Consider the following 13204-nt stretch of genomic DNA (forward strand, 5'->3'; position numbering starts at 1 on the left):
CAAAATAACAGTAAAATATACTGTTTAAAAATGAAGTACAGTTTCTTGTCACAAGGTGGCATCTTTAGCACATTTGGAATACGACATCCGCTCTTCGGTTTTCAAGCAACCTTTGTACGAAATCTCATCTAAGACGAGAACATTTAAAATTAAAAGGATTTGTCAACCAAACTTCTTATCTTATCTCTCATGCAGCGCTATTATTCACAAAATATTAAGATTTTCCATCCCTCAAAATATGAAAACAACTTGACCCCCCCCCCAAAAAAAACAGAGTAGGTTCTTAAGGTCTTTAGTGTTGCAGTTAAAAGTAAGAAACTGCTCACGGTTTCTGCAAATCAAACTGAATTAGCTGCCGAAGTCGGAAGTAACATTTCTCTCTTTCTTAGAAATCTTGCCTTTTTTCCTCCCTCCCCAAAGCAAACAAATCTATTAAATAAAAGGTCTCGTGATCTGAGCCATCTCCTCACTGATTCATCAATATCCACTCCACTTGTTAAAGAATTTCTACAATTTAGCTTACATTGTGATGAAAAAATCACCCTACAAAATTACTATTATTTATAAACGTACCATTCCCCCCCCCCCAAATCTTCCTTATTGTCTTTTGATGTTAAAACCAAGTACGTGCAAAACTCATTTGCGATCTGTTGTCGCCATAATAAATGTTGTCCACTTGTTCAATTTTAAGTTGATTTTTCTTTTTCAGATGCAGCAAAACAAAGACGAAACTCCATCTCAAAAAGTAGAGAATGACGACGTTAATGTTGCAGGGGCAGGTTCAGGAACACTCCCCGTGGCTTGGATAGCTGCCATAGTGATTAATGTGATTCTGCTGGTACTTTTCATTATGTTCGTTGTGTACTGCTACTGCAGGAGCAAGAAAAGTAAGTACAAAGAGAGAGAGAGAGAGAGAGAGAGAGAGAGAGAGAGAGAGAGAGAGAGAGAGAGAGAGAGAGAAGTAATGTGTTCTAGCATCTAAGATGTAAAAAAAATATAAAATAAAAAAAAAAGACAAAACGGGTAGAGAGTTTTTATTAATTCACACAATCTGCAATTTACAAAGGTGACAGTCTATTGGTTTCATTTATTAATCTACGGCAACTTTCCAGTCCTTTATTCAAACTTCACTTATGCTCCAGCTAATTAAATAAACTAAACTGCCTGATCAAATGATGTTGCCATCATATTTAATGTGCGACTTAATTTATGACACGCTTATCGCCGCACACCATAAGTGGAATAATATTCAATTATTCCACTAATGTATATTAATCCTTCTCTGATTTAGATGATATACTTTTCCAGCAACTTGCAGTTGCGACGATTCAGACCATAAATCTGGGAAGCCCCGATTTATCACACAGTTAGTGTCAGTGGACATTTCTATTGCGTGCAATACATCGCGAGGAGTTTGCAAAATGAGATGAAACGATGCTTTTCACAAATGAGGTATCATTGTCAAAACAAGTTATTTAGATTTTAAATATTTACATCTTTTACTATTTATTTATAGATGTAAACAAACAAATGGATGGTGATGAAATCATTACATGTGGTCAGTTACTTCGGTGATATCTCACTTCGGGTGAGATATCACTAAGTTTATGTTGATCTGAATGAGAATTTGCTGCATCTTTTAAGTAGACTTAATCCCTGTACATATTGTATTCTGGACAGTCCATGTCCACATTGTGTAAGAAAAAATATGAACATCGCTTTCCAAACGAAGGGGTGGGGGCGGGAATGATCGACTGATCGTATTAAATGGATCACCCTTCATCTTCAATTTCCATTTTAATTTTTTGTGGCGTATTTGTCGACTATCACAGTACTATAGGATGACATTATATCATTGGCAATCTGATTTCTTCCTTAAAAGATGAAACAAGTTTGCCAAACTTCGTCTACCTGCAATTTTCTCGACCATTGCTACTAAATACATTTAGTTGTATTATTTTATATATCGTTACTAATATTCTGCTGTACTTATGTCACTTCCCACTTCGATAACTAACGTTCATTATTTTAAAATCATTGCCATATTAGAAAAAGTGATTCTTCAATCAATCGATAAAGACAATGTTAAAATGATCTGACATGATACCGTTTGGGAAGTTTCTATGCTGAATGAACATATCGCTTTTGAGTAGTTTGGCTTTCAAACGAAACATTTAATTATACATCCAAATAAACGTAATTGAAGAAAAAATAGTAGTTTTGAGGTCTTCATCAGTCATATTTCACTGTGATATTAAATAAGCGCAAATCTAGTGTTTAGAAAACGATGTGTAAGAAAGCGAAAGCGATAAAAAAAATTTTAATTCTCGTAATTCAAACAGTCATGTGTAATTGGCAGAATGTGTAATTGTTATAAGAGCCTTTTGCAGTCTAAGATGCGAAAAATCGTTATCGGATTACTTTTAGCTAAAGATAAGTTACTCAATCTAATTTGGAGAGTTTCTAAGAGGAAGTTTCCTCCCAGTAACTCGAGTTTCTCATTCCTTAAAACAGTCAAAATAACACATAAACTTAATAATACTTAGGTCTCATTATCTAAGTTACTTTGGCAGTGATTCTCCAAACGACAACAACAACTGGAAACCTTTCGAAACGGTTACGACTGAATTTTTCGTGTCTCACAGTTGTATTATTTTCCATTGAGTAAGCAAACGGAAAGAAATTATAAGCAATTCTGAGTCTACTATTTTGAATGTGCAACGCCGAGGAGACACAGAAGTGTCCTCTTAACTTGTATTAAACGAAACGCGATCCTAAGAAAGCGAAATGAAACTTTAAAAGCATTGAGCGGGCTCCTAGAACTCGGAAACCGATGGCACTATTTAAAGAATTCAGCAATGAAAGCAATACTGATGTTTTATCAGTGAACCTGAAGGATTTCTTCTTCAATGTGCACTCTTACTGCTTATTCTTTGGGCAACCCTGCGGCCTTATTAAAATAATATAACTGCAACCCTGCAGTTATATTATTTTATATATTGTGATGTTTGCTGGAAAATCTGTCTAGCGTATTCCATGCCAATGCCTGAAGCCATAGATCGGAGTTTATAATGTTGTCTGCAGATAAAATTTACTGATCTCCATGCGTGTAGGAAAAGATTATTCAGATGGTGATTACATTGAAAGAATGTAAGCTTCGCTATCCGAATACAAAAACTTTCCAGTAATCACCGTTTCAATTCTCGTAAATAATAATTTCCCTTTCGGTTATTTTATTGCTGTTAATAATCGTTCAATAACATGATTTAAATTCAAAACTGTTGAATTTTCAGAAAAAGCAGCGAGCGTGGAAACAATCGAAAAGAGCTTCGATGGAGAACCTGATCGGATGTACGCTGAGAAAGCAGCCAACCACATGAGGGGTGGAATTGGGGGTGAAAAGGCTGCTTTAATAGGTTCGCAAGAGTCCGTGTTCACCGTGGAAGACGAAAAACGTAAACGCGATTACGATGACGTGGACATGTACAGCAGAACAGAGTCGCGTGCTCGATGTACGTGCCCAACACCAGAATGCTACTGTTCCGTGGGAGATCATTATAAAGAAAATGACCCGCTGCCAAGTTCTCCTCTCCGGATTGAAGAACCTTCACCCAAGCCTCCACCCCCACCACCCACTCCCCCAACATTACCGAAAGAAGAAGAAGAAGAAGACGAGTTTCAGCATTGGAGACCAGATACAGCTCCGTAAGTTGAGATAATAATTCGAATTTTAAATTTGACTGTAAACATGATCCCTTTTTCGTTTTTTATATAAAAAGTATCGCATACGTAAGCATATGGTCGCATGTTTAAAATATCAGTCAGGGCATCTTATTATGAACTAATCGTTCAGTTTAATTTTGTTTACTTTATGTCGGTCCTTCTAAACATACGTTTAGAGTCCAGTTGTAAAATATGTTCCTAATTAAATATCATACACATTTCTTATCTATTTTGGATTCTCATTATTGAATCCAAACATGATGTTAGCGTGCAAATTTCTCGTGATAGCAAATGCGAGTAGATCAATGATAATATTAATTGTTAACTTTCTAGTTTCGTTTTGACTTATGTTGTACAATCTAATATTTCTGAAAGCTCATCTGCTTTCAGTGCAGTGTGAATTATTAGTTTTCATAGTTAACTTCTCTCTAGTAATTTAAACCTCTTTATAGTTGTGTACTTGATTCTCTTTATTTTAATACAGTAATTCAATTTATACACTGAGTTTTAGTTTTATTTTTTCATTTAAATGTATTTTGAAGATTTTTTTTTTTATTTCAGCGCCGAGGATACATTGCTTCCAGGCGCAGTAACTCCTGTTGAGGCCCCTCTACCACCATCACCAGGTTATTTACAATTTCTACTTAAATAGAACTTGTAATGTATTCAAACTCACTACATTATCCATATTATCTATTTTGTCAAAATGAACATATTCATGACGTCCTTGATGATGCTAAAACAGAGCAATTTATATAAAAATGAATGCAGAAGAAAATGAAGGATTTTTAATATTTTTATACGTTTTTTTAAATGTATATGAAAAGAACAATACGGAATCTCTTTGTTATTCTCTAGTGGACATTACATATTCGAAATATAATTTCTTTATATAATGCTCGAACTTATTTTTGTTATATTTTACTAATTATAAGTATAATTAACATTCAATATTCTTCAAATTGTTTCCTGAATGTTTTACAATAGTTTTGAGTACGTGCCAATTCAGGCTGATCATGAAATTCATAACATCACGGCCGGATTGCAATGTCATGTTAACGTTAATGTCCGTTTGCCTTTAATTACGGTATAAGTCAAAAATATTCATACCTGAAATGAACTCTTTATAGGAATATAAAATAATTAGTTTTATAAACCGGAATTTAATTTTCTATTTGTGAAGTTGAATTAAATTCTGAAAATTATAAAGCAAGTTAGAGGGTTACAAATTAGTAATAACACTCTCTGGGGGGGGGGATATTAAATGAAACGGCAATATACACGTAAGGAGCATTGTATATGCATTATATATTGTAGTTTCGGGCTAACACAACTGATCTATACACGATATGTAAATTTTTTTTAGCTTGATAGTTACTTATCTTTAGCAAGTTGTTTCGTTAATATAGTTGTAAAATTTATAAATTTTTGTACTTTTAAATCGCTATGATCAGCTTGAGAAAATCCAGAACTTGCTGCTCACGAAATTATAACTGCTGATCATCAGTCACTGGCTTCTCAATAATTGAAGAGCCACCATAGCTTAGCCAGGAAAAAAAATACGCGCGTTCTTCGGTTGAAATGTCTTAGATTCCTGTCACGTCTTGGCTGTGAGGAACACTTATAAGGACATTTTCAAGTGAATGGGAATTAGCTACTTTCAAAGGGAAGTGGAAAGATTTTTTTTTCTCTCCAGGAAACTCAGTTTTTATCTCCCTTAACTCTGTCAAACAAACACCAACAAGCAATAGAGTAAAACTCCTAAGTTGCAGAAAAAAAAACAAAAAAAACAATATGCTTCTCTCATAGCTTTAGCTCCTCGGACGTATCTTGAATACAGCCTTCTCAAAAATCACATTATCAACTCATAACCAATGAAGTTGCCATCTGGCCTTAATAAAGATTTCATCATGCGTTTTTAGTTGATGATTTTGATAATGAATTTCTTTTTAAATTTTCGATAGTTTTTATTATTCTCATACAAACAAACAAGCTTATACGAGTATATATAAGAAGGATGTACTAAACTGCAAGGATAGTTGATATAAACTCCACGAGATGGAGACACAAGATTTTCTACGAAGTCAAAATTTGGCGTTTGTATTCAGATTTACTTTTTTTTCTTTTTTCTTTTTTTTTGTTGGGATTTGAGTTGCATTAAGTAGAAATTATTCAAATTGTTATTAGTTTGTTAGGGAAAAATGTCGTTAAAGTGTGATCTGAAAATACTTACCTATTGAAAAACTAGAAGAACACTGCACGTAAGAATAAAAGTAGCAGAATGAAATAACTGACTGTAATTAACTAATTAAATAAAAGAATAGCACTTCCTTATTTTGTTTTTCAGACATAAGTTAGGGATTTGGGTGAAACTGTACAATATGTATGAGCAGATATAAGGGAAGACATTCAAAATTGCATAAAAATAAAAACAAAACAAGGTTTCTACGATAATAAGAAAGATAACAAGAAAGAAAGAAAAATTCAAATAAAAAATGAAGATGATTAAGTTACTAGAAATAAATACAATTTCAGATTAAACGTTTAAGATGAAACTCAAATGGAAGAGTTATAGCTTCATAAGGAAGAGGAAAACAGACAGAATCATTTGACAAAGCGGGAGGAAGAAAGTGCAACGTTTCTCAAGGCATCGTTAAGAGCAGCGAACACACGATCAGCATGAGAACTAGCACATGAAAACCAGAAAAGAATCCACACAATTTCATGTTGAGGGAGAGATAACGACCGGTCAGTAATACAAAAATGTTTCCTTCCCTCCAAGATATTCCTTTTTCTTCTTTAGAAACAATCGTTTTAACAGAAACTATCAAGTCAGGCACATCAGATCTCTCCAATTGTTTTTATCCTCCGAAATTCTTCTCTCATGGATACGTACCATTTCAGTCTTCTTTCTTTCTTTTTTTTTTAATAGATCTCCTCTTCACCTTTTCCGTGGTTTTTCTCTTGATCTCTTCCGTTCAAATTTTATTTCATAAATATGTTTGGTTTTCTTTCTCAACTCATTTTTTATTCGATGTTCAAGCTATTTCGAGCGCAAGTTCATAACCATTTCTTTTATACGTTTTAGTCGTAAACTATTCCCGATATCCACATTTGGAATAGCTTAGATCTCATTGAAATGCAAGCATTTGATTAACAAAAGTCAATTTTTGCTCATTTTGACTTATGTAGGAGAGACATGGAGACTAACAAAAAATAGACATGAATGGAAATAAACGTTTTAATGAAAAAATTGTTGGCAAAAACAAAATATTATACTGATAACATAGACTTCACTATGTTATCAGTATAAATGATAATCATTTAAAGTATTTGTAATTTATAGTTGTTCAGATTATCATAGAGCAAGTAAAGAGTACAGCAGAGTCGTGAACTTACGATTGATGGTAGATGGCTCCTAATCTTCTAATTATATAAGTAATATTGAAGTCCAACAAGACTCTGTTCTTCTTTCGTCCACCTTCCTTCTATACGTAAACCATCTACCCCAACTGATTGACAATGCAGAACACTGGACTCCTCCTTTTTGTTTAAAAAACCTTGCAAAGCACAAATCACCACAATATGCAGAACTTTCATCTCTACTACACCTTAAATTCTAATCTTCAAAATATTCATCAACGGGGTTTGGAAAGCCTGGTCAACTTTAATGCTAGCAGAACACAACTCTACATTATTTATCAAACAGCAGAACGATTTATTCCCATTTTATCCTTGATAATGCCAAAAATCTCCATTCAAGAAGAGTTTTACCTTCTTGGGCTAACTTCGAATCTTTATTGGCACAAACATATCACAAATATTTCCTCCTGTGCATCCAAAAAATTCTCTTTCACTCGATGCGTTACTTCAACTACCAACAGCACGTAACCCTATACAAACACAAATCTCCTCAACCACTGAATGCTGCTTTTACATCTGGGGTGGTGTAAAAGAGATCTAATGGTTTAGAGTTCTCTAAACTATTAGATTCTATACAGAACCCATTTTCATTAATTCATTCCACTCACTTTCACGCAGACGATCAGCTTCGGCTTCCCGCTGTTCATCAGTACTTTTATCAATAGCCTCCCCGCACATTCTGTCAAATCCATCTAAATGCGTGCAAAAACGAATCAATACCTTCTCATAGTTCAATTTCAAATAAACAGAACAAAAATCTCTTCCTCTTCGTTCATCCTGGAATAGTCTCCCACGATATGTGTTTACCAAGAAATACAATCCACAGTTATTCAAGTCAAATATGAACAAGTTCTTTATTGCCCATCCACGGTATACTAGTGTAAAAAAGTAGATTAATCTATCTCTCGTGGATGAATTATCCATTAAAAAGAAAAGAAAATGCATTCTCCACTCTCACCGCGGTAAAATTACTGGCATCAATGTATCATGGATCAGTCAAAATTTTTATTTTAGTCATCGCGAAGTTTATATTTGAAGAATACTTCACTTTTTAAGAAGGATTATTTTAAGTTCCACTCCTATAAGGAATATTTTGGATTTATTTATATATATTTTAAAGTTTTGGTTTTAGATTTTCTCCGGTTAAGTTCATTAGCTACTTTGTCGAGCTATTATTTCGCTACATCCTAAAAACCGTTATCGTTTATCTGTGGAGAGACAATATCTTTATTTTCGAAAATATATACAAATCTCTTAAGAGTCTCCATAGCTCAGTCGGTACAGATAAAGCCATTTGTTCGGAAGGACCTGGGTTCGATTCCCGTCCAAGACGTGAGGAACCTTTATCTGGTCTCTTTCGAATAAAGGTGAGTTTACTGGTCTTATATGGTGGTGGAGGGTTTCCCCCTCCTGAAACTCGGGTTTTTTGTCCCTCAGAACAGGCAAACTGGGTCCCTGAACACACTTCTATAGACATAAAAATACCTTTTCCCCAATGTCAGGCTCTGCGATCAGTCGGTTGGAATCACATCATCTAGAAGGACGACCCCAAATAGATGGGAAAAGATACAAGAAAAGGTACAAGACGGTAGAAATCTGTTAGCACTGTAATAAAAAGTAAAATCTCTTTCTAACAGATAGAAAATCTGTGCGCAGGTAGAAGGCAATGCCACGCAACTTCAGATTTTGAATTAGGTAGTGTGAAGTTTAAGCTACTAATAAATGAATGTATTAGTAGACTTTATCCATTTGACTCAGAAAATTAACGATAATAACAGATCATCACAAGAGTTGTTTTATCCACAGCTTGAACACTTGTCAGACGGTAATCATTTTAAAACTTGCGTGTTTGTTTCCAGTAGGTAACGACTAACCCACATTTCTCAAGGAGAATGGAAAAGCATGACATGAACATAAAAATCGCGTGCAGCCAAGAGCTAGTTTTCTATACAACAAAGTATAAAAATTAAAAATCAGCACCAGAAGAGCTGGTGCGAAAGTGGTGTTTACCACTTTTTAAATAATTAATTTTCTGGTGTATAGACATCGCTATTGAGTGGAATTATGGAATAAAACAAGCTCGCGATAGTTTAGGAATTAAAAATTAACATGTCGTTTATTTTAGATTGATTTATGTTCAGCTTCGTTCAGCATCTTTGAACGAGTTCTATACTGTTTGATCTGGGATTATCTAATGTCACATCTTATTTGCTAAATGTACGATGCAAAGAATATTTGAAGACGAATATAGATACATTTTGCTAGAGCTTTCGTAATGAGGTGAGAAAGGATAGCTACTGTAGTTCAAATTGCATGGCGAAAGTCTATTGACTTTAGAAATGATAGTGGATTTTATAACTGTTATTCTGGATGTAGTTCATAACCATTATACGCGAGTAAGAATATCCTCTAATACATTACAGTTATTAGCAGAAGAATTTAAAAAATCTGATAACAGAATCGAAAAATCAAAAAATAGATAGCATATTGCATATTTTACTAAAATGAATTCGTACTCATTAAATCTAAATATTTCATCCAAGTTATGCTTCCAGAAGCAATCTCTAATATTTCTCTCTCTCTCTCCTCTCTAAGTGCGCGCGCGCACGCTTACTGGATGTTTTTTTTTTTTTTTTGAGTTAAAATCTGAGCATGATGGATTGGGTGATATTGGCCTCAAGATTATTTATAAGCGGCTATAACGCTTTTCGGAGCTTTAAATGATTTACCACAATAACGTGATGATATATAGCTTTATAAATTGCAGCGTGTTTAAAGTAAATTGTCGATTTAGAAGCCATTTTTAAAAGTCTGCGGTATCGCAAATTACTGGTCGTTATTCACCTAGAATAGGCATCGCATCCTTGGCTGAAAGCCGAAAATCAAAGTGATGGAAATGGGTTTGTTTTATATTTATGGAAATTGGAGATGTTTCTGCTTGTGTTAACTGAGGATACACTTAACTAATAGTCACCACCTCATTCAATTATTCGCCTATTTTTTAAGGAATAAAATTAATTTTATTGAAAAACGACATAATAAAGAAACAACTTTACTGTGTGGTAGGTAAGTTACTGACAAATGAAAATATATGAAAAGGTTTAAGATTTATAAACAAAATAAACCTTTAAGAAATTAATTAGAGAAATTCTTACCGTGGCTTATTTAGATTTATCAAACTATCAATTAGCGTTTGGCAATTAATCACCTTACTTTCATAATAATAAATAATCATTTAGGACGTTCTTGGAAAATATATTTAATATCAACTGATATTTGAAAAGTATTATTCATTTTATGTGAATCATACGAAAAGTTGTTACCTGAGTAGAACAAGTTTTGTGATTCGAAATCTTGTTTTAGAAAATTAAACATGAAAATATTTCAAGCAATTGAGTCCCTATAGAAGGGGTTAATGTAGCTTCATACGGTGAAATGAACTTATTTTCCATTTAATGACATTTCAAGCATCGGCGGCAGTGAGATTCGAAATTTTCAGTTATAATAGAGAACACTATTTAGTATAAGGTGCTGGTCTCCTTATTTATTTCATTACATTATATAACAAATAAGGAACTTTTAACAAATGCAAAATATTTTAAAAACATTCTTGACGTTATCCAATTTTGCACTTAGTTTACATGCAACTCGAAACACCTACAAAATAAATAAATAAAATAAAAAAAATAAAATAAAAAATACAGATTCTTAAAAGTATCAAATCAGAAAAACTTGACACTAATTCAAATGCAGTCATGCCTTCTTGTCCTTTCACATCCGCAGATTACTGTTACTGGTATTATTCTTTCCTGCAACTCTTGTATACGTGACGAAGGCAATTACCTTAAATTTATACCAAAAAACAGATAATTTCTCTCATCTGGTCTTTCGTCAGAAAGTCATCAGCAGAACACGAATAGCTTTGATAAAAAGGAAGTCTTCAAAAATTATTTTATCCTCATTTGTGATCATAATTTTTGCTTCAGAAATGATATTTTTCCTATGTTATCTAAACAGGATATAATACTCCTAGGTCATATCATCTGCCTAATAGCACTGGAACAAGTATTCAGAATTCCAAAAAATGAAGACAAAAATCATCCATTGTCTCTATCTCAGTACTCTCGAAAGCTACAGAGAATGTTCACTTAGAATGACATTGGATCCAAAAATATTTAAATATAAACCCAAGTATCAACTTGTCGGAATATGTCCCAGCCATAATTAGCCAAACGCGTGTACGCGAATGTGTAATCACGCACGACGTGATCAGCAATGCAATGCACAGTTAGAAATATTTAAAAATCATCAGACTCTTGTATAACTACGTAGTGTTTGTCACTTTTGTTAGGTTTTATCGTTTGTCAACTAGTTTTTGTGTTTACACCTGAAGAAATCTTATATAATTAGGAAGAAACGTGTTTTAATTAACATAACTGTAATATCTTATTACCGCGTTTCTGCCTTATAAACTCTTATTTATATAAATATATATACCGCAGTTTGAAGTCCTTGAAAATTTGGAGAAAGTTTTAGGTTGCTCTTCAACATTTCCAGAGCCATCTACTTAACAAACTACAATCTTACGGTCTGACTTCCAATCTCTTATCAAAATTGTCGGTTTCCTCTCTGATTGCACCCTAGTTTCATTTTCCCTTTACATATCAGTCACACAAGTGAAAGATTATGATTCCCATGTATGGGAAACCATACGCAAAAAGAAAACTTTCGATATGCATCTTTAACAGGGGATACTGAGATATCCACAATAAAGCAAAGCAGTTTTCTTTGTCTGAATTTCAATTTTATGATTGACTGGCTCAAACGCATCACATATATCTGCAACCCTTTTCAATTGTCATAAAAACATGACATTCTTCTCCACGCAAGACACAACTTATTATATTTATAACTGTTCATGTTTTTATAAATCCGAAATCCTCCAAATCAATCTACGTTGTGGTACCCTATTCAGAAGAAGCAAATCTAGCTAATTAAACCTCCAGAATAAACTTGCTGCACTCAATTTGTCATAAGTATTCTGTTTCGGCCTTATTTCATTGCCATAGTCAATTTCAAGAGTAATATTCTGTTGAACTGGCTACCAATTAAACTTGTAAAACGCAAACAGTTGCTAGTCAACCCTCAGACAAATTTCATCTTCCGATTTACATCCTTCTTTTGTTTTCATGTTATCTTCTTTTGTTCTCCAGCTGTTGAAGAAAAACATCGATAAGTTCCTTCTTGTAATATTCAAGAGAAGTTATACGACACTGATGTGCTACAGATTTTGCAACTTGTGTATTTAATGGGAAACGATATGAAACTGAAGTATTAATTATTTGATATTTATAATGACTAATTTTTATAATTTATAATTAGAACGGAATTATTTTTTTCCTGATTTATATTTATGGTTATATTATAATACTCGAGTGCCGCACGTTAACTGACATGAGGATAACTGCAAAAGGAGTATAAGTTCCTTTTCTCTCAGGGATTAGAGAAAGATTTTCCTTTCCCTTTTTTGAGCTAGTTTCCAAGTTAGTCTACCTATTTTTGACTCATGCAGAAAAAAATTTCCCCTCTACTAAAGAAACTCGGATTTATAATTCCACATCCGAGTCAAATGTACCGTAGAATGCATAAACACATACAGGTAAATGCTAGATTAGATCAAGAGCATCTTTCGTCTACCGAATGCAGAAATTCACTTCTTAATCTGCAGCTTTCATGAAATGAAAAAGACTGATTCCCTACAGATTCACACAGACTTAGGAAGTGTTCATTCTTTAAAGCTTTTTAATTTAGGAAATGAACAGGAATTAAGTTTTCTTCCCTTATTCGTAACCACGGTCGAATGGTTCAATGTTTTAGAATAAAACCTAGAAAGTTTCCTTAATCTGTGGAATTCAAAATCAGTTCAGAGTCTGTAAATCAGTTTGTTTGTTTTTTAATCTGACCTCTTCTCACTTTGTGCAAGGAAGGCTTTTGTAAATAACGTAACAATGTTAAAGAAAAAGTTGAAGTAAATCCTGCGAATAAATTAGCTGCTCAT

General features: G+C 33.5%; 1 protein-coding gene across 1 annotated transcript in view; it reads left to right on the plus strand.

The window, feature by feature from the left end:
* Positions 1–13204, plus strand: part of LOC150110541 (uncharacterized) — a 79119-nt gene that overhangs the window by 50747 nt on the left and 15168 nt on the right. Inside the window, exons 15-17 of the mRNA XM_090400714.1 lie at positions 710–887; positions 3294–3705; positions 4285–4349. Of these exons, the coding sequence (XP_090256840.1) occupies positions 710–887; positions 3294–3705; positions 4285–4349 (655 nt within the window). The remainder of the gene's footprint in view (positions 1–709; positions 888–3293; positions 3706–4284; positions 4350–13204) is intronic.

The sequence above is a fragment of the Typopeltis vanoorti genome, chromosome 1, assembly GCF_054136105.1.
Source record: "Typopeltis vanoorti isolate ZY-2024b chromosome 1, IOZ_Tvanoo_1.0, whole genome shotgun sequence".
Taxonomy (NCBI): Eukaryota; Metazoa; Arthropoda; class Arachnida; order Uropygi; family Thelyphonidae; genus Typopeltis; species Typopeltis vanoorti.